This window comes from Hakea prostrata, chromosome 5, assembly GCF_041222555.1.
Source record: "Hakea prostrata isolate BN-2017 chromosome 5, UWA_Hpros_2, whole genome shotgun sequence".
In the NCBI taxonomy this organism is placed as follows: Eukaryota; Viridiplantae; Streptophyta; class Magnoliopsida; order Proteales; family Proteaceae; genus Hakea; species Hakea prostrata.
In genome coordinates, this window is record NC_142604.1 from 44,920,569 (window position 1) to 44,943,740 (window position 23,172).

The 23,172-nt window shown below is 40.4% G+C and overlaps 1 protein-coding gene across 1 annotated transcript; it reads left to right on the forward strand.

Annotated features, from left to right (window-relative positions):
* The first annotated feature begins 12,546 nt into the window (after positions 1-12,546).
* On the forward strand, positions 12,547-13,639 carry LOC149016081 (peroxygenase-like). Its single transcript, XM_089156401.1, has 4 exons — positions 12,547-12,665; positions 12,763-12,912; positions 12,986-13,292; positions 13,382-13,639. The coding sequence occupies exons 1-4, from the start codon at positions 12,554-12,556 to the stop codon at positions 13,530-13,532; spliced, it is 720 nt and encodes a 239-aa protein (XP_089012527.1). The 5' UTR covers positions 12,547-12,553; the 3' UTR covers positions 13,533-13,639.
* Positions 13,640-23,172: the final 9,533 nt, after the last annotated feature.

The following is a 23,172-nucleotide window of genomic DNA, read 5'->3' on the forward strand; positions in this document are numbered from 1 at the left end:
CCAACACAGACCAATTCAGGGAGTTCTTTGTACTCATTGGTCGAGTGGATTGGTCGATCGGTCCAGTCGACCAATCAATCGACCAATGCGATACGATAGCCTAAAACAAACAGAGTTTTAAGATATGAAATCCGAATTTGGTGGTTCATAATGGTACTAATCAAGGGGTAAACTACATCAGTAGTATTCTAACATATAGGGGACCTCAAAACATTAATCCAAACAAGACATCAAGATCCAAATTAGGAAACAAAAAGTTACCATAATTAGATCAACCATGGATCTTGATGAATTCAAAATAGAAATCAAAGACAAGAACAATAGGAGGATGGATCATTGCTTCAGGTAAAGGTATCATGAAAAGCATACTTAGATCTTCAAGGAAATAGGCTTAAAAGCATAAATCTAAATAAGGAAACAAAACCTACCATATATGTAACTATCATGATTCATGAAGAACACATAGTATGGTAGAAGAGAACAACTAGAGATTGATAGATCATGGATCATGAAAAGGAAACACAACAATTAACTACTAACATGATCAATATAGAATATCCAAGGAGATCAGAATTCAAATCAGAAGTTTAACAAAGATTAGATCATGGTTTGATCATGATTCCTTCAAAAGCTTGCAATGATCATGGTTAAGATCATTGTTCTAGCCTTTAATCCTTAGGATGATCATGAGAGACAAGTCCAGAGATGTTTGCAACAGAGAATGCAGCATCTCCTCTACTGTCTCAACTCAAAAAGGAAAGAAAATAAGAGATAGAGGAGAAGAAGAGAGTGTAGACATACCTTTTGATGAAAAGGAAGAGTTTTGACGAAGATCCGTCAAGAAAATCACCAAGGCTGCAAGGGAGATAACTTGTAGAGGTCTTTGGTTCGTTCCAAAGAGTTTGGAGGCAGCAAATACGAAGTGGACTCGAGATTGGACTTAAATAGAGCAAGAAAAACCTAATTGCCAAAGACAGCACTCATTGGTCAAGTGGATTGGTCGACTGGCCCAGTCGACCAATCAGTCGACCAATGCAGACAGCAATTCCAAAACAGGGAATTGAAGACCCAGATCAAATCCAATCCTAAAGGGGTTTTGCACACATGTCAAGTGACTTACCTAATAGGTAGAAATGCCTTCAAACCAAGATAGAGAGCACTCCAAGTCCATCAACTAATCCGATCTTCATCAAGATTCAGTTTCCATAAATAGAACTTCATCATCAACTTTCATGGATTCAAAGCCAGACACCAAGTCCTCCACTGGGATGGCCCAAAGCTGACTTCTTACTTTACTTCGGGTCATCGGACCTACAAATAACAAGGTTTTCGGGTCAAGGTTAGGGCTGGGTTTTACAACTGGTCCAGTCGACCAATCAGTTTAGCAACTCCTAAACAGGGAATTGAAGGCCCAGATCAAATCCAATCCTAAAGGGGTTTTGCACACATATCAAGTGACTTACCTAATAGGTAGAAATGCCTTCAAACCATGATAGAGAGCACTCCACACCACCCCAACCAACAACCACCCCCCTCCCCCTAACCAATTTTCCCAACCCACCCCCCCCACCAACCCCTCCCTTTCCCACCCCCCCCCCCCCCCCCCCCCCGGGGCCCCCAAGCCGACTTCTTACTTTACTTCGGGTCACTGGACCTACAAATAACAAAGTTTCTGGGTCCAGGTTAGGGCTGGGTTTCACATGTAACCTGCTATTACTTCTGTCCACAAAACCAATGTTTCTATTCTTTAGGTTTACAATCTTGAAACACCATCACCAAGGCAAACCCTTCCACTCACCCAATTAGAAAACTTCAAACAAGATCTTATGCATGCATACATCATCCCAAACATCATTGATAATCATCATATAGCGCATTTAAAGGCAACATACTTCAAAATTCCCAAAAATCACACCTTTCAAGCAACTCGGGGGTCCGGGGTCACCTAGGGGGATCCAGGTCAGGCAACCTTGGTCCCTGCGCGAGTTGTGGGGCCTATATATGGCCCATGAACTCTCACTTAGTCATTTCCATTTTTCACCAACTTTTTCCTACCTCTAGTGTCACATCCCCTCAGCTGGTACCCACATCCCCCCAGCTGGTACCCACTTACCCGAATACTTGGAGGTCTGATCCACAACCCCAAAGATCTAATCTCAGACAATCATCCAACCATTCCACACAATAGTCCAATCATGAGCAAGAATAAATCAATGTATTAATATAATTAAGAAAAATAATTCAAAGGTTAAGGATCTCAAAACCAATATCAGAGTGCAGAAGTAATAATAAACCTAACGTATAAAACTTGGAAGAAAGAAAGGATGATCAAAACTATCCTAAGTGTTCGAGTGTTTCACTTTCTTCAAGTTTCGCCTCCTTCTCCGATGGCTTGTACTCTTGCAACTTAGGATCGATTTCCATCTCATAGTCCCATTGGCATATAAGGGTCTTCTATCGTTGTTAATTGGAGCCATAATAGTTCTCCATACCAGTACACTAATTGTACCACGAGCTACTGTCAATTCCCATTGCTTCATCATTTGTATGATATGGGAAGGATCTCCAAACCGGAGCTCGGGATCTCTTCTTCACTTGCAAGGTCATCTAAATAAACATTGTCCCTAAAGTGTGAGCTCAAAAGAACTCAATGAGTAGTTCACTAACAAATAAAAAAATTACAATCCAAATCAAGACACTATATAATGCAATATGATATTTGACAAAATGCATGAATGCAACTATACTCCCATAGATGCTAGCCTCTAACGGTGGACACGCATTAAGATGGAACACCAGCCTCCTCTGGGAAGGTATTGTAACAACCCCCAATTCTAACCCGGGATCCGCATTTGTGAAACCCGGCCCTAACCTTAACTTGGATACTCTGTTGTTTGTAGGTCCAAAGACCCGAAGTATAAATGGAAGTCAACTATGGGCCATATTAGTGGAAGACATGGTGTTCAACTCCGAACCCATGGAGATTAACGATGATGCCCCATACTTGGAGACCTTGATGGAATTGGAAAAGAGACTACACCTTGATGAAGAGAAGCATGGTTGATGATCTTAGAGCTTGGTTGGACATGATTTGAAGGAATTCCTCCATGCTAGGTGAGTTTTAGGTTGTGTTGTGAGAAGCCCATTTGATTTTGATAAGAGTTAGATCTTCAATTCCCTATTTCAGGCTTTGCTAACAGCCTGGGTCAACTGCCTAGGTCGACTAGGCCAATCGACCCATAGAAACAGAATCTGTGCAAGATCCTTTGTTTAGGTTTATGATGCTCTATATAATAGAACTTCGTCTTTCTTAGCCTCCTTTGTTTCTACAACCCCTAGAGAATGTGGAGAACTCCTCTCAAAGCCTCTTCTTGGTGTTGGTGAAGAACTCTTGCAAAATCTTAAGTATCCTCTCTTGTTCCTTCAATCAAAGGTTAGTAATCTCTCTTACTTGGTATTGATCTACTCTTACTATGATCTATTCTTTGTATTGAGATTTTGAAGAAGCTGCTGCATCCTTGCAATCATCTCTTCTTCAATCTCCATTCATTCTTATGGTACTATGATCTTCATATTGATATTAACCATGATTCTTGTGATTTCTTCATGAAATTATGATCATACTCTTTATTGGATTTCTCTAGCATTATGGATGCATCTTCATGATTATTTATATCCTTGATTTACTGTGTTAATCTACTAGAATGAGATCTCATCATCTCTAGTTCTTCTCTTGAATTCATAGCTTGTTTTTATTGAAAACTATGATTTTATCAAATTAGAAAGTTATGATTCTAAATTAGTAAGTATTGGTTTTGATCATTGTTTGATGTCTAATCTATGCTAGTTAATCTTAGATTATTGTTTTAGAGATTCCCTCCAAGTTTTGTAGCGTTTCGAATCTTGTAGAATATGTTTCGGATCAAAAATCAGATTTTGGATGTGTACTGTTCATTGGGTCGACTGGACCAATCGACCCAGCCAACCTTCCAAGCATGACAGCAAGGGATTTCTTGATCCGTCTTGATCTGTTTGATGTCTATTCTTTTAGGATTTATTTCTAATGATTCTTTAATGCTTGTTTAGGGTTTGTTTGCTAACTTTCAATTCATTCTCTTGTTCGTCCGGAATATCGTCGAATCTATTTAAGGTAAGGACAGTTGTTTCCATATTAATATAGATTGCGTGAATCCTAGTTTCTAAATTGGGAAACACATAGATTTGCTACTGATATTGTAGTTTCTAATTATGATATGACTATTGTAAGTACAGTGGGATCTTACTTTTATATTTCCTTTATGTACTTGATCATGTATGGACTCTTACTCATATATGTTGCATATCCAATTGATCTTGTCTTTATGTATTCTTTTATATGATGAGATATCAGTTGTGTACGTTATGACTGAATTGGAATTGTGATTGATTAGGTATGATTTGGGATTGGGGAATGTCCTTTTGACATTTCTTTCCTTGGACATAAGTGGGAATAGTATGGGATATTTCCGATGGTGCCCTTTGACGCTTTCCCGGATTATTGGTTGTCATACCTAGGACTTGTCTAGCAGTGTTTGGCTAGGATGTCCCTATTATATCAGACCCGATTCAGAAAGTTATTGAGACTGAGTAACCCGTGGTAACAATGGGGATTTATGGGCACTTAAGACCGGTGAGTTATATCCTTGAGAGAACATGAATCACATTGTGGATACTCGTGAGAGACCATTGATTGGTAGGCTCGCATTTAGTAGACTTGGGCTCATGGGCTCTCAAGATCGGTAGCCAACCCGTGAGAGGACATGAGAGCTTCCCATCTATTATTTGTGGATGACCAATAGGGTTAATGAGTCCATAGTCCGAGTTGGTTGTAGCCATAGTACGCTGACTCTAGTGTGAAGGATACAAGAAAGGATCGCCCGGGGCGAGGAATGGACGTATATGGATATAGGTTGATATAACCAAGTAGGTGACTTGCATTTGGCTAGGCCTTACCTTGACATACGCCAATACTTAGACTAATGGTGATGTGAGAGAGGGGTGACCTAAACCCCAGCCATGGAATGTCTCGAGGGATGCAGAACCCAACTAGCACCGGTAGAGCCCAAGATACTAAGATGGTTGAGGGAGAGTGAATGACCTACCCAAAGAAGTATGGTGCTATGACTTAAAGCATGTCTGCCTATAGAGACCAGCATACATAGAGTTAGACTCATACATGCATTGTCTATCTCATATCATTTTGCATCATGCTATGTTTCTGCTATCATGTTATTTATGTTGTTATGGGATAACTTGCCTTGCTGAGTTCTCTTAAATTCACTCCTTTCATGCAAATATATTTTGTTAGATTATTCTACAAGTATTGATGACTATGACGGCCAGTACAAGGAAGCGCAAACCGATGAAGCATACTTCACTCAAGGTGCTAGCAGTTACAAAGATTACGGTGATGATCCCTCGTGTGATCATGCTGCGTACCAGGATTAGCCCTACCTTGGAGTGAAAGCGGCCGTGCTTAATTTCTGAAGTTTATGTTTATGAAGACATTCTTTATAAAGTAGAGGAAACTCTAGTTTAGTTTGATTACTACTTCTTTCCTTTCTTTCGGGAATCAATTGTAATATTTTTTTTTTGACTTTCGAGCTACATTTATGTTGTAATATGTGGAGTGATATTCCGCCTCACTCTACCTTTTGACTATATACATTGGTATAATTTCCGCACTCTGATGTTATTTCGTTATATTGCTTTGATCTTCTTAATAATATTCATAACCTTGATGTAGTATTGTTCTTGATTATATTATTGTGAATGTGGGAGGTTGATTTCCACGATACTAATCTTTGAGGCTGTGGATCACACACTCGGGTATCCCAGATAGGGTACCAGCTAGGTGGATGTGACAGTATTGCAAGTCTAAGTACCCGAAGTTCTAGTCAGAATAAGCTGTGGACTATCCGGATTGAAACCCATGATTGATACCCTGAGCTTGTGTGTCACATCCACCCAACCAGTACCCTATCTGGCATACTCGGGAATGTGATCCGCAGCCCGAGGATCAAGGATTGAGCGGCCATGCCTCCCACATACATGATACCATAATCACGAACAATATAATCAATGTTTTAAACAAGTAATAACTAGATCAAAATGGATAAGAAAAGATAATCAAATCAGAGTGCGGAAAATTATAAGGTATCAAGTACATATAAAGGAAATTCTCAAAAGAGAGAGAGAGAGCGATCAGAAGTCACTTCCTCTCAAAAGCAGCGGAAAGTGGTTAATTAAGTTAAGTTACAATTCCAATATCAAAGAGTAAATCCATAAAAGTTAACACAACATGTCCAAGTTCCAGAATGACAGAAAAGGGCCTAAGCTAGGGTCTCCTCCATCTTGTATAAGGTGTCCTTGTATGTATACACAAAAGAAACCAAGCACGGCCTCTCCCATAACTAGGTCAGGCCAATCCTAGTGCGGAGAGTAATCACCCTCGGCACCTTCAACGTAATCTTCGTAATAGCCAGGACCTTCACCATAGTATGAGGGATAATGATACGCCTCGTAGTAGGAGCCATCAATGTCTTCGATACCTGCAAATAAGTCTAACAAAAACAATTGCACAAAAGGAAATGAATTCAAAGAACTCAGCAAGGCGAGTCGTTCCACAATACACAAATCATACGCTACAAGTCACAATATGATGCAAGATGATATGAGACAATAATGCATTATGATTCTAACTCTAAGTATGCTAGTCTCTAAGGTAGACATGCTTTAAGCCATAGCACCATACTTCTTTAGGTCGTCTGTCACTCCCCCTCAATCATACATGATATCTTGGGTCTGCCGGGGTAATTGGGTAAAGTCCTTATCAGAAACCATGGTTGGAGATTAGGTCACCACTCTTTCACATAACCATTGGTATACGTATTGGTGCATGTCATGGCAAAGCCTAGCCCAATGCAAGTCATCTACTCTGTCGTATCAAGTCAGATCCGAATACTTCCCCTATGGCACCGACCAACTTGGTTCCATATCCTTCACACTAGAGTCAGCGTATCCTATGGCTACAACCAACTCGGACTACGGACTCATCAACCCTATTGGTCATCCACAAAAGTAGACGGGAAGCTCTCACATCCCCTCACGGATATGAGTCCCGGTCTCGGGCTGCCCGTGAGCCCAAGTCTAGCTATTTGCAACCCTACCAATAAATGGCCCCTAACGGGTATCCATAGCATGATCTATGTCCTCTCACGGGGTGGTTACTGGTCTTGAGCACCCATCAAATCACACTATTACCACGTGGAGCGTTAAACGTCTATTAGGAAGGAGCGTAGCTCAAGAAGCGAACCATCGCCCAAATACAATAAATGCGAAGTGAAGTTCTAATTTCTTTGGAAGGTTAACCCAGAAATAAATACGAAAAGACGTTTGGGTTTCTCCAAAAGGATTGAGTCGAATGCAATACTCGAGAAATTCGATAGAATAAAGGCAGACTAATAAGGAAAGGAAAATTCAAGGCAACCTAAGCGGGGCTTCGGGTGAAACCGAATAAGACCCTCGGACAAAGCATTGGTTCGCACCGAATGAGACTTCCGAAGGACGAAGCATCGGTTTGCACCAAGTGAGACTTTTCGAGGGACAAAGCATTGGCTTGTTCTGAATGCCAGTTTCAGTCAAGATTCGACAAGGCTCTGAAGGAAACATAGGCAATACCCAACCGAGTCATCGAAGAAGGCTTTCACATTCTGGATATTCCCGAAAGGGAATCCCATGAACCAATCGTGACAATAAGTACGAAATTCTAAAGACAAGGAAGTAAGAAGGTTTTTCCATTAATTCATGAAGCGACCACAGGGGGCCAACCCTTACAAAATAAAAGAAGAAAAAACTTTCACTCTAGTGCAGGTTTGTGAACTGGCATGGCTGAAGGATCTTTAGTTGGAACTTCCTTCTGAGGGTTCTGATTTTCCCCGACCGCTCCATCTTCCGAAAGACTTGGAGAATCGCTGAGGTACTGATCAATATCTGGGTCGGCAGGATAAGGATCATCATCTTCCCGAGCCCACTCGGGAGGAGGCATTTGAAGCTTCTCGAACACTTTAGAGTGACAAACCGCCTGGAAGGGAGTAGTGTCGAAGGAAGGGTTAGCCAAAAGAATAGCCTTCCACACATCATTCTGCCCTTCTCTATAAGCTTGAGTATTATAGGGGATCATCAAGTCATTGAAAGGAACACTGTTCAGATATTTACGAACGCAGGCTTTCCGAAGATCCTGGGAAATATGTTTAGGCTTGGAGGGGATGACCATTTTCTGAAGATCTTCTTTTTCTTTGATCAAGACATCAACCCTCTTGCCGTAATCAACAGATATTCCTTCATGACTCTTTAACTCACGAGTCAAGGTTCCAATTTGGCTATTAGCCAAATCAAGATCCTTCTTAAGACGATTAACTTTAGCATTCTCCTCCTCAAGAGCTGTGGCCTCCTTCTTCAATCGGGCAATGTATGAGTTGCCATCCTTAGCTGCTCATCATAATATTGAAGTCGGGAACCATTGCGACCCACTCAATTCAAAGCCTCAATGTGTTGGTAAAAATTCTCCACAGCGGTCCTAAGAAGGTAGATAATTGTAAGAATTCTGAGGGATGCCATGATCCAAAAATCATTCAATATGGGGAATTAATTACCTGGTAGAAAGACGAACGACCGCGACATCGTTCAAAGATTCGAAAGCTTGATGGTCGGCCGACATCAAGCAAAGTGAGCTCCATTCAGAAGCCTTCTCAGGTTCTTGTGTGACCCAATCCGACGCTTTTAGAGCTCACTGAGGGATGAAAATCTCCTCCGATCCTTGACTCTTCCGCTGCTTTTTCGGGACAGTGTCGTTGGTCTGGTCATGCCTCCTTTTAGTTCGGACAAAAGGAGGGACATTTTCTTCTTCCTCGATTGGCTTCATTCCTTTTCCCGAACCTTCAAGTGCAGATCTCAATATTCTTATACCTCTGGTGGAGGGCTTCGGGGAGGGGGAGGCATCTTTTTCGGCTTGTGTTATCGGACGGGGCGAACTTTTTTTTGCGGCATCAAGTGCCTTGATTGCATTTGCCCGAACGGCATCCGGATTAATCCTTGGAGGCACTGCGAAGAAAGCTAGAGTTAGAGAATTCAATGAAGCCACATTATGGTCAGGAGAAGCATAAAGATTAGAAAGCTCACAACGAGCCAACCCCCAATATTGAAGAATAGCCATATATTCCATCTCCAAACCATGTATCTCTTGGAACCACGGAATTGACTTAATCTTTTCGGCAGTAGCTTGATTGGCATCGCTCAACGGGAGAGCATTGTTTGCTTCGATATACGATTCAAGCTGGTTCCAGCCGATCGAAAAGTTCAGATCTGATGGAGGCACTCGGTAGAAAAAAAATACCGATTTCGCCAACCCTTGTGGTTAGAAGGGCAGGTACCCCTGTCTAGGATGTTGCCCGACCATCCAAGCTCAGTCTTGTTGCGCTTGGATAGGAAAACCCAACCTGGAGGGTTGGATTGAGACAAAGCATAAAAATGTACAAACAAAGAAAGGGAAGATTTAATGCTAAGCTCAAAGCATAAACCGAGAAAGCCAACGATGTGGTGCTAGCTGTTAGGCAGGTGCATTCAGGGACAAATATCCTAGTGATTCAAGACTACAGAAAACAAAGGATTGAAAAAGGGAAAGCGAACCCCACTTTCCAAAGTATCCAAGTACAACAAAAATTCATCAGGGGGATTCGAATTGGCCCTCTCGTCGGGATTGGGAATTCAAAGAAAGTAGGAAGGAGGAAAAGCAAAGTGCTCAATCGCCGAAGCCAGTTCGGCTTCGGTATATTCAGAAACAAAAAAGCTTGGGCCTTGTTTAGGTCTGTTGGATTGCCGAGGGGCCTTGGTGGCCGCTTTTGAAGTTTTTGATGATCTGGAATAGGGGGGCAGGGTTGGAACCTCAATCGTTTTCTTTTGGCTCACTTCTTCAAATTCACGCCAAACATCAGCTAATTTTTTCCCTTCGTTATCTGATTGTTCAACGGGGATGGAGACAGTGACCTCATCACCGGAATCGCCCTGACCGGCGTTACGTCCAGAAGAACCCTCGTCAGAGGTCCTACCGCTTCCCATTGCAAGGAAAGTCTGGTTTTGATTTTTAAATCAGAAAGAAAACGAGAGTACAAAAACAAAAGGAGTAATTAAAGTAAGTAAAAGAAGGCAGGAGAGTCAATGAACTTACTTGTTCACCGGAGTGGAAAGCTTGAGAGCAGGAAGACTGGTAGAGCGCAAAGAAGACAACGACGAGTTTCAAACTACAGACAAGAGAATAAAATTTGAAAGCAATGAATGCCTTTTAAATAAGCAAGTCAGCGAGTATGTGTACGATCAGGATCAGTCCAGATCAACGATCATAATTGGGAGACGTTTCGGAAAAGCGTAAATGAATCAAATCGGAGTTGACGTTTAGAGAAACCGTCGTTTCAATTCGAAAGCAATGATGATTTCGGCTATGACAAACACGTGGTGGCTCCCATGTAAAAGCCGAAGACGTTTGAGTAACTCGAAGAAAACAATGACACAACAACAATATATGCGACTTGACATTCGAATGAGTTAGAAATCGTTTGGAATCCTCGTTTAGCATCCATGCTTGGTTTAAACCAAACCAAGCCCTCAGTGTTCCCGAACGCTTGGCCTAGGGGGCTCTTGATACGGGAAAAATATGAAGAAACCGGATTCACCCTTGATTTAACCATTGACCCCGGTCGGGAACGATCTGACCGTTTCAGGTTCGAACGAACTGGGTTTGAAGGTAGCGTGCTAAGGAAGAAACCTTGCACGTTCAGTAGGCGAGCACATGCCCAGGAATTTTGGGATGGATAACCCACCAATGGGCGGTTATTAGCACTCGCGGTAGTAGACGATCGTTCAAACTGGGGTAACTCCCTCACCCGCAACAAAGGATTGTGCAATCAAGGGAAGTTGTCCATCACCCCACGATCGGGTGTAACCGTAAAGATCCGACGGCTACTAGAAGAAGACTCGAACGAGTTTTAAGTGATAGGATTAGAAGGTAAACATTATATAAGTCATAACCTACGTACGAAGAAGGTAATTGAATCGTATTCCCAGTAATCATATTCATACTTTTGCTTAGCAATTAGCCAAAACCTTTGTGATCAGTTCATTAACTAAATTAGCCTTCGGAAGTGGCCTCCCGACCCCCACGGTCAGGCCACATCTGACGATTGTTTTGCAGGTCATTTATCAGTGATCTAAGGGCTGAGCAGATTTGGATGCATCATTTAGTTAATCGGATTTTCGGATAATGTGGACAGATAAAATTATCCAAATGTAGTTCAACATCCGATTAGAGTAACTATTAATTGTTTATTGTAATTAGTTATATTAATGAAGAGATAATGTTGTGTTCCTCAAAATTAAACTTTAAATCCGATATGGATATTAGATATAGATAATATTTATTAAATATCTAATTGAATTGGATAAAATAAAACTTAAAATAAGCATATCTGAATTCAAATCCAATTATTAATTAGATCATTTGAATTCGAATGTTAAAACGAAAACGAATCAAATTCAAAATTTTGACTATGCGTGTATATCTGTACACCAGAGGATGAAGAACTAAATCGTTGAGTCTCTTGCCCTGTTTCTGGTGTTTTCAAATGATTTAAAAAAAACCTATTTTTTGGTGATCCGACTGAATGGATTCGGTTTGTAGATAGAAAATGTATAGAACTGAAGCAATATCATTGGTAGGTAAGACAATCTTTGACAATGTTTATCTCTATCTTGTATAGCAGCAGTGTTGGATTCTTCTTGTCTTCAATATAATTTTTATTTCTACCCAAACAGTAATTCCTCAGTGTTGGAGCAACTCTTTAGGCACGAAGATCTAAAAAACCCAAGATTGTCTGTGGATGATTGGAATCGATACGAGGACAATCTAATGTGTGATTCATAGTATTTGTATTTGAAGATTATAGCATCATATCATATCATATCTCGTTTCATAGATTTCCTTTTATTCATAATAATAAGAAAGAATGTTATTCTGGTAAAGGTTTCTTTCACTTAGGAAGACACATCCATCAGCAAAACAAATCATGAAATGACCTCTTTCTAACTCATGCTTTCTATTCAAGGAAACCAACTGCTCATGCTATCCTTATGTGGTTGCATAAATCTCTCCGTTTGCTCTTAAAAGACTGACCTTTACTCTAGGGCAACCAGGTGTCAGTGTTCCCTTGCAGTAACTCCCAACTAAATTACTTGCAGTCTGACACGTATTTCTAAAACTGCTTACTTGGGTTGGTCTACACGTATTTCCATCACTAGCTTACTTGTATGTTGTATCACAAATGGATTTCAAGAGTTACAATCTTCTCCTTCCTTTAAATAGCCGTGGATTTCTAGTGTTTTGCTACTTTCTGAGATCAAACAGGTCGGGATTCTCGTGTTTGGTTGCTTCTGAAATCAATCAGGAAATTAAGACATCGGCAAAATGACAACAGAGACATCATCGACCGATGCAATGGCGACAGTGGCACCGCAAGCTCCTATAACGGCCGAACGAAGGGTCCGGAACGACTTGGAGAAGAGTCTCCCTAAGCCCTGTAAATCTTTGTCTTTCTTCTTATCTCTTCCTGTTCTTGTTCATGCAATTGATTTTCTCTTCTTCTTATCTGTTTCAATGGAAAAAAAAAAACACAGACTTGGCGAGGGCTCTGGCCGCGCCTGATACGGAGCACCCAAATGGCAGTTCGGGTCACAACACTCATGACATGAGCGTTCTTCAACAACATGTATCTTTCTTCGATTTTGATAATAACGGCATCATCTACCCTTGGGAAACCTTTGCAGGTAACAGACCAAAATGATTCTCCATTTTAAAAAGATGAATATGTTCATCCGTGTGGTTTTCTACTAATTTCAGGTTTACGAGCAATTGGGTTCAACGTGATCGCATCGTTTGTGTTGGCTTTGATCATTAATATTTTATTGAGTTACCCAACCTTTCCTGGGTGGATGCCATCTCCGTTATTCCCCATTTACATTCACAACATACACAAATCTAAGCACGGAAGCGACTCGGCAACTTACGACACTGAAGGAAGGTTTGTTCCAGCGAATCTAGAGAACATCTTCAGCAAGTATGCCCGTACAGTTCCTGATAAGTTGACGTTTGGAGAGATATGGAACATGACGGAGGGCAACAGGGTTGCCTTTGATTTCATTGGCAGGTTCGTTCCTTGTTTCTATAATTAATCTCTGTTCTTAACCTTAGTGTTTTCTTGTGAGATACAATTTTCTGGTTCTTGGGTTTTAATAGGATTGCGGCTAAGCTGGAATGGATATCTCTGTATATACTTGCGAGAGATGATGATGGTTTCTTATCCAAAGAAGCTGTGAGGCGTTGCTTTGATGGTAGCTTATTTGAATACTGCGCTAAGATGCAGAGTGGAGCTGGTAAGATGCAGTGATCTAATGTTGTGGTGGTGTTGTTTGAGTATCAGCTACTTGGATTTGCAGCTTATGGTTCCAATAAACAGATGATATATGAATGTAAATCTAAAGTATCATGTTTGAGCACAACCATATCTCTTCTTGGATTTGCATTGGAATTCTGGATTCAATTTTGCGAAATAGGAAGAATTTATGTTTCAAGATTCTCAGCAGGGGAAATCAATATGTAGGCTGAAATCTTCACTCCCTATGTATGATTAAAAGTTCTAACAAACGCTAAAGAATTTGGTTTTTTTCTTCTGCTTAAGAAGAAAGAGAATTAAGGCTCTGCAACTCAAATTCGAAGGGAGGTTTCTTAATAAGATTCAATTTGCTGTACTGTTGGTAAAGCCCAAAATGATGCAAACAGTGAGAAATAGTACTGATCAAGGTTCAAATTAACACTACTGCTCAAATAATGTTCCATACCCAGATCAAACAGGGGTGGGGTGGTAATGGAAGAAGAAGAAGCTTCAGATTGGGAGACTTTGGTGGGGTTGAATGGTGAAGAAATGGACATGCCTTGCCTTTCATGGAAAGTAGTACAAGGAATTGGGAAGCTTAAATGTTATCATGGCACTAGGATGTCCCAAAAGGCTGGGCCACTGAGATCCAACCATTCCCCATATATGATGGGATAGCCTTCATTGATCAGCTTCTTCCGTACTCGAGGAGGACGGAAGTTGTGATATACAAAATTGGAATTGCTTCCATGAAATTCATGACAGATGAAGTGTACAGGAGAAGAGACGAAGGGAAACAATTTGCATAGTAGGGGTAAGATTGAGGGAGCTGATATGCATTTTGTTGTCATTAGCATAGTTTTGCAGATGTAAATGCAAATTATTTGTGTTTATTCTTTTCTAAACTACATATTTTCTAAACTAATTATGAGGAGGCACCATCTATTTCCTGTTTGAAGTGTGAAGTTCATAGTAACTGAGAAGGACCAGGTAAACACAGAAATCTTATATCAGAGGGAAGCTATCAAACAAGAGAGCTAGTAATGAGCTTGGCGCTTGATCTCCAAATTTGAGTGGATTCTCAGTCGTCTTTGTGAGTCTATATTAAGGTCAGAATATAATGTTTTGAATTTTTTTTTTAACTAAGCTTAATCCTAGTATGTGAGACTTCTTCAACTTGTATGTATCTGTTTGAAAATATTTGAAATGAAGATTGTTTTAGTGATGAATCTAATCATCCAGCATATTTAAATATTGGTTTCAAGTTTTCTAGTTTTTCTATCTAGCTTTTGGTGTTTTCTGTTGAATAAACATTCTTCCCATGACTTTAACATTGTATTTACAGAGTAGGTGAGTGGTGCTTAAGTTAAAGTTGTTGAGGGTACCAAAAGCAAAATTGGAAGAGATACCAGAGACCCTATATAAATAAGAGTAATATTTTGATTTAAGTCTAGTATGAACCTTGTTTTAATATAATCCATCACACTATGGATGACTGATTATGTTCAAATGGATTTGATTAAATAAGCCAAGTGATATCACTTGCCTCTGTTTTGCTTATCATTATGTATTGTGACTAGCTGTTGTATTTAACTGAATGATCTAGTGTGGCAGATATCGGCTCTGTACATCAGTACAATAATTGGGAATGAAGGATGATTCACTACATTGTGATTTGCCCATAGGCATGCAGAGGAACTCAACTAGAAGATCAGCTTCTTCTTGACAATATCTAGAGAAATCATCTATAAAGGTAATTAAATACTTCCGTCCTCCTCGAGTTGTGAAATTTTTAAAATCACAAAGATCAGAATGTATTAATTCTAAAAATGTTGTGCTTCTAGAAACCTGGCAAAAAGGTTTTCTAGTAATTTTTGTTTGGACACACTTCACATCTATTAAAATATTTAGATGTATTTAATGATATGTTATAAGTTTTGGAAAACTAGACCATCTTCCTATAGTTCACATGTCCCAATCTACAATGCAATGTACTATGATCAATTAAACGTGATGTAGTACGATTTATGGTCTCATTTCGTAAACTTAGTCTATAAATACCATTAATTAGATAAACAAGTCCAAAGTAGTGAGAGTTAATAGTTAAAGTTACACTACCACTATGAAAAGAAATACACATGCCAGCATTATATAAAAGGCTAAGTGAAATTAAATTATTTTCTAAATTAGGAACTACTTTAACATCTTTTAAAGTTAGTCTTTTACCTGAAGATAGAATCAGATTCGCAATTCCTCTTTGGGTTACCATGGCTAATGCACCTTTTGCAACTGTTACAGTCTCTGAAACCTCTATGTTGTCATTCAACAAGTTCTTATTGTGGCAAACATGACATGTAGCTTCTGAGTCCAACCACCAATTTGAAGAAGTACTGGTCTTGACCTCTTTTTTGCCCACCATGGCTTCAAAGTGTCTAGGCTTAGTGTTGTCAATCATTATGTTGGCTTCTTTCTTTTTAGTGTGTCCATCACTCCTTTTTGGTAGTCTACAGTCAATCGCATAGTGTCCCCATTTTTCACAGTTGTGGCACTTTTCCTTCTTCTTGTTTAAGATAGTCCTTTTGGCCTCCAACTTCTTGGGTTCACTTTTCAGTGGCTTGGTTTGCTTAGAATTATGCTTGGGATGAGTGACTATATTTGCAATAGATTTCTGTCTATTCACCGTCTCCAAGTTATTTATAAGTTTATTCTCATCTTCGATCCGTATAAACCATTTGAGATCATCCAGCACCACCTGTACCCTTTTCTTATAAATAATTGTCCCAACAATAAATTGATTACAAACATTTATTTTTTCTGTGACTAGTTTGGATCTTAGGTTTTCAAGATTTGTAACTTGAAGGAGTATTTCTTTGTCTTCAACGAATTTGAAGTCCATGAATTTGTCCACTAGATGAGTTTTGGACAATTCTTCCTCCTTTTTATATTGAGCATCTAGGTTGTCTCATATTTCTTTAGCACTTTCAAACCTGTTATAGGTTTCTGCAACTCTATCTGACAGGACATTCAACAAATAGTCTCTGCAGAAATCCTCATCTCTTGTCCAATGTAATTCATCGATTTTCTCAATAGTATCTTCAAAAGAGGTTTGTACTTGTTGAAAACATGGACTGAGGTTTTCTAATTAGAATACGATTATGTTTCCTAATAAGTCTAGAGTTTTATTTTTATTTGTTTTATGTTTCATTTTCCTACTTAATATAGGGCTTAACTAGGTTGTAACTGTAACAACCCCCGTATTTCTAACCCGGAATCCGTATTGCAGGTCCGAGAACCCAAAGGTTTAGTTGGGTTAATTTGTTGAGTGTCCGGATAGAAGTCCATGATCCATATCCAAAACCAATGGATCTAGAGTTAATTTGTTGAGTGTCCGGATAGAAGTCCATGATCCATATCCAGAACCAAAGGTCTAGAGTTTTATTTCTATTTGCTTTATTTTGCTTCCGCTGAACTCGATATTACATTTGATTTTTGATTCTTTCCTTTGATTCATTCATTGACTTTATTGGAGTATTTGTACTCTTGTAATCTTTCTATTAATTATTGCACTTATTATTGCTCATGATTATCTATTACTTGCATTTAATATTATTGATGGTAAGACCGTGGATCCTATAATGGTTTGCACCCACGGTTGTCGGGCGGGTAACCGAGACCAGCAGGTGGGTTTGACAAAGTGGTATCAGAGCCCTGGTTTTATGAAGTCAATAATAGTTAATACAAGTATTAGATGAGCAATTTGAGTCATAGATCCAGAAGTAACTCAAGCTGTCACGCCCTCCCAGCCGGTACCCTATCTGGCATACCCGAGAGTGTGATCCACAGCCCGAAGATCAGGTATCGAGTGATCAACCTCCCACATAAGCAATAACATAATCATGAACAACCATAACAAGAGTGCGGAAGATAATTCATAGATCCAATAATGAAAGAATGAATCATAAACGAAACGGAATAATAGATATATAATCAGAGTGTCAACAGATAAGTAAAGTGAAGCAAAAATCCCACTTTACATCCAGCGGAAAAGTAGCTCGAAAGAATAAACTAGATAAAAGCTAATCCCAGTAGCAAGTACATTGGGTAACTAAATTATTCTCCACTTTGTAGACGACATCCTTGTAGGTGTAGATCTCGTAAATAGCACAAGGACGCTTCCACTCAATGGTCGGACTAAGCATTGTACGGAGCATAACCACCCGCGGAATCTTCAGAGTAATTGTGGTAACCGCAATCACCTTCCTGGAGATATGTCTCTTCGCCTTGCGCTTCCTCATAGGAACCGTCATAGTATTCCGTACCTGCAGGATAGTCTAACAACATTGTACAATAAAGGAATGAGTTTCAAAGAAACTTCGGTAAAGCGATTAAAATCCATAATAACATAAATGGCGAATTCCAGAACAATCATAAATGCAATATGATATGAGACAAACAATGAATGAATGATTCTAACTCTATGTATGCTTTGGTCTCTATTGGCGGACATGCTTTAAGTCATAGCACCGTACTTCTGTAGGAAAGTCTCAATCACTCATCATCAGTTGGTAATGGGTCCGGCATCCCTCGGGACAAACCTTGGCGGGGGTTAAGTCAACACACTCTCTCACAACCATTTGGTATAAATGCTTGGCGCATGTCGGGGTAATACCTAGCCAAATGCAAGTCTTCTACTTGGTTACATCAAGTCAGGATCCGGATACTTCCATTCCTCGTCCCTGACGATCCTTTCCGGTATCCTTCACACTAGAGTCCTCATAGTCCACGACTACGGACTCACCAACCCTATTGGTCATCCACATATGGTAAGCGGGAAGCTCTCACGTCCTTTCACGGGTTGGTTACCGGTCTTAAGCGCCCGTGAGCCCAAGTCTAACCATATGCAACCCTACCAATAAATGGCCCCCACAATGTGATTCCTGTCCTCTCACGGGTTGGTTACCGGTCTTGAGCGCCCATGAATCCCCATTGCTACCACGGGTCGTTCGGTCTCAATACCCCTCCGATTAGGGTCGACATAACGGGACATCCTAGCCAAACACTACTAGACAATCCTAAATATGTCATCCAACGGTTTAGGAAGGTGTCCGAGGGCATCTCCGGAAACATCCCATAATATTCCCGTAGTAGTCCAAGGACGAGAAATGTCAAAAGGACACCTCTCCTTCCCAAACCATACGTAAGCATACACATGCATCAATTCATATCATCACATATATGGTAACTCCATATATGGAAAGAAATCAATATTTACAAACATTTGTATAACATTGGTAAGTAAATCATACATGAATCAATTCAATATGAATAAGTAATGCTACTGTAATCAAAGTTATGCAACAGTAGTATATCATTGTAAGAATCTAATTTAGGAAACATATTAATGATATTCAAATATAGAAACTAGATTCATGCTATCTATGTAATTAAGGAAATAACCATCCTTACCTTTTATAACTCGCAAAGAATCCTAAGAAATCAAGTAAGATCTTGGCAAACTTGAGAAGAAGGTCCTAAACAAGTATATACACATATTAGGAAAGATCCCTAACAGAAAATATAGCAAAGCATCCGAAGCAGACCAATTAGGAGTTGCTTTGTACTCATTGGTCGAGTGGATTGGTCGAGTGGTCCGATCGACCAATCGGTCGACCAATGCGGAGACGATAACTTAGAAAATCAGAGTTTTGAGATATGAAATCCGAATTTGATGGTTCAAGAGGGTACTAATCAAGGGGTAGACTACATCGGTAGTATTCTAGCATATAGGGGACCTCAAAACACTAATCAAATCAAGGTATCAAGACCCAAATTAGGAAACAAAAAGTTACCATAAATAAATCAAACATGGATCTTGATGAAGTTTGAAATAGAAAACAAGGACAAGAACAATAGGAAGATGGATCATTGCTTTTGGTAATGAAAACATGAAAACATGCATAGGTCTTCATGGTATAAGGCTTAGAAGCATGAATCTAAATAAGGAAATAAAACCTACCATATATGTACTATCATGCATCATGAAGAACACATAGTAAGGTAGAAGAGAACAACTAGAATTCTATGGATTATGGATCATAGAAAGAAAACACAACCATTAACCACTAACATGATCAATGAAAGAAGATCCAAAGAGATCAGAATTCAGATTAGGAAATTAACAGAGATTAAATCATGGTTTGATCATGAATCCTTCAAAAGCTTGCAATGATCATGGTTAAGATCATTGTTCTAGCCTTTAATCCTTAGGATGATCATGAGAACATGTTCGAGAGATGTTTGCAACGAGAGGATGCAGCATCTCTTCTCTTGTCTCAACTCAAAAAGGAAAGAAAAACAAAGATGTAGGAGAAGAAAAGAGAGTAGACATACCTTTTGATGCAAAAAGAAGAGTTCCGACGAAGATCCGCCAAGAAAACTCCAAGGATGCAAGAGAGATGACTTGCGAGAGGTCTTTGGTTCGTTCGAGGAGGGTTTGGAGGCAGCAAATACGAAGTGGACTCGAGGTTAGGCTTAAATAGAGCAAGAATCAACCTAATTGCCAAAGACAGACACCCATTGGTCGAGTGGATTGGTCGGCGGCCCGATCGACCAATCGGTCGACCAATGCGAACAACAAGGCCAAAACGGGGAATTGAAGGCCCAGATCAAATCCAAACCTAAAGGGGTTTTGCACACAAGTCAAGTGACTTACCTAGTAGGTAGAAATGCCTTCAAACCAAGATAGAGATCACTCCAAGTCCATCAACTAATTAGATCTTCATCGGGATTCTGTTTCCATAAATAGCACCTCATCATCAACCTTCATGGATTCAAAGCCGGACACCAAGTCCTCTCTTTGGGATGGCCCAAAGCTGACTTCTTACTTTACTTCGGGTCATCGGACCTACAAATAACAAGGTTTCCGGGTCAAGGTTAGGGCTGGGTTTCACATTCTCCCCCCTTAAAGAAATTTCGTCCCCGAAATTGAAAGCGTACTGTGCTTCCAAAGAGGTAAGGAAACTTCTCCTTCATGTCTTCTTCCTTCTCCCAAGAAGCTTCTTCAGGGGTATGGTTCTTCCACCGAATCTTCACCAAAGGAATGGCGCGATTCCGCAGCTGCTTGTCCTTCCTATCCGGATTTCGGCCGGTTCTTCATCATAGGTCAAATCAGCACTAAGTCCTTCAGGTGCTTGCTGCAAAATGTGTTCCGGATTCTCTATGTATTTTCGGAGCATCGAAATATGGAACACATTGTGCACACCAGCAAGAGGCGGAGGTAATGCTAATCGATACGCAACAGGTCCAACCTTTTCCAAAATCTCGAAAGGTCCAATGTAACGAGGGCTAAGCTTTCCCTTAACATTGAATCTCATCACACCCTTCATTGGTGAGACCTTGAAAAAGACTTTCTCTCCAACTTGAAATTCCAAATCGGTCCTTCTCTTATCGGCATAAGATTTACTGTCTCGATTGGGGAGACTTAATCCTTTCTCTTATCATATCTACCATAGCACTTGTAGCTTCAATCATCTCGGGACCTAAGACTTTTCTTTCACTGTCTCGATCCAGTACAAAGGTGTCCTACAAGTACTACCATACAAAGCCTTGAATGGAGCCATGCCTATTGTTGCTTGATAAGCTGTTGTTATAGGCAAACTCAACCAAAGCTAGGTGTTCATCCCAATTACCACCCATATCCACCACACAAGATCCGAGCATGTCTTCCAATGTCTGAATTGTCCGCTCGGATTGTCCATCGAGCTTGTGGATGATGAGCTGTACTCAAGTTCAATTGGGTTCCCAAGGCCTTCTGCAAACTATTCCAAAACCTTGAGGTGAACCTAGGATCACGATCCGAGACAATACTCAATGGCACACCATGCGGACGAACCACATTATCCACATAAAGCCTGGCTAGCTTATCCAGTATATGAGTGATCTTCATAGGAATGAAATGGGCTGATTTGGTCAACCTATCAACAATCACCCACACGGTGTCATTGCCTTTACTTGTCCGAGGCAAGCTAGTCACAAAGTCCATGGAAATATCTTCCCACTTCCAACTAGGAATAGGAAGGGGTTGAAGTAATCCGGATGGAGGTTGTCGAACGGCTTTCACACGTTGGCAAGTCTCACACTTGGCAACAAAATCGTCAACATCCGCCTTTAGACCAATCCACCAAAAATGTTCCTTCAAGTCCTTGTACATCTTGGTGCTTCCCGGGTGTCTGATAAAAAGCTGACTGGTGTGCTTCCTTCAATATTTCATTCTTAACTTCATCGTTTGCGAGGCACACACGGTCTTCCTCTAAACAACAAAGCACCATCCATGGATATACCAAAGTCGGGGTCCGACTCGGGATTCGAAGAAATCTTCTCAACTTTGGTCAAAAACTCTTGATCGAAACTCTGTGAGCAACAATCTTATCTCTAAGACCAGATCTTGCCGTCATGGCGAAAAGAATAAAATCAGAATTCTCGGGAACGATTTCCAAATCAAAACTCTCAATAGAAGACCACAATGGTAAACTCAAAGCATTCAAATCCAAAGTCTTCTTCTGGTTCTTCCTACTAAGAGCATCAGCTACAACATTTGCTTTCCCGGGATGATCTTGAATATCACAATCATAATCGGAGACGAGTTCCAACCATCTCCTTTGTCTCATGTTCAACTCCTTTTGGGTAAAGAAGTACTTCAAACTCTTATGATCCGTGAAAATGGCAATCTTCTCACCGTAAAGATAATGTCTCCAAATCTTCAAAGCAAAGACAACGGCGGCAAGTTCTAGATCGTGAGTGGGGTAATTCCGCTCATAATCCTTCAATTGCCGAGAAGCATAGGCTACGACCTTGCCATGTTGCATCAGTACACAACCCAAACCAATCTTTGGCGCATCGGTATAAACTGTCATACCACCGGAACTATCGGGTATAGTCAAAACCGGGGCACTTGTCAATCTATCCTTCAACTCTTGGAAATTCTTCTCACGGGCGTCGGACCAAACAAACTTCTCTTCTTTCCTGGTCAACTTAGTCATAGGAGCAGCCAACCGAGAAAAGTTCTCAATAAACCTTCGGTAGTAACCCGCCAATCCAAGAAAACTTCTTATTTCCGTTCTTGACTTCGGTCTCTCCCAATCAGCCACGACTTGGACCTTTTCGGGATCGACACGAATACCTTCGGCTGAAACTACATGACCAAGGAAAACCACTCTCTTAAGCCAGAAATCACACTTGCTAAACTTAGCAAACAACTTCTTTTCTCGCAACCTTTGCAAAGTGAAACTTAGATGACTCGCATGCTCTTCTTCGCTCTTCGAATAGATCAAGATGTCATCAATGAAAACAATCACAAACTTATCAAGCACATCATGAAATACTCGGTTCATGAGGTCCATGAACACCGCAGGAGCATTGGTCAATCCGAAAGGCATGACTCTAAACTCGTAGTGACCATACCGCGTTCGGAAAGCTGTCTTGAAGATATCACTAGACTTCACTTTCAATTGGTGATATCCGGACCTTAAGTCAATCTTTGAGAACACAACTGCACCCTTCAACTGATCGAAGAGATCATCGATTACGGGCAGCGGATATCTATTCTTGATAGTCAACTTATTCAACTCACGGTAGTCAATGCACAAGCGCATACTAC

Bases quoted from the DNA above. Each gene is read 5' to 3' on its own strand.
- LOC149016081 (XM_089156401.1), top strand. From the start codon at position 12,554: ATGACAACAGAGACATCATCGACCGATGCAATGGCGACAGTGGCACCG. The intron at 12,666-12,762 runs GTAAATCTTTGT...AAAAAAACACAG, and splicing joins GAAGAGTCTCCCTAAGCCCT to ACTTGGCGAGGGCTCTGGCC. The intron at 13,293-13,381 runs GTTCGTTCCTTG...GGGTTTTAATAG, and splicing joins GCCTTTGATTTCATTGGCAG to GATTGCGGCTAAGCTGGAAT.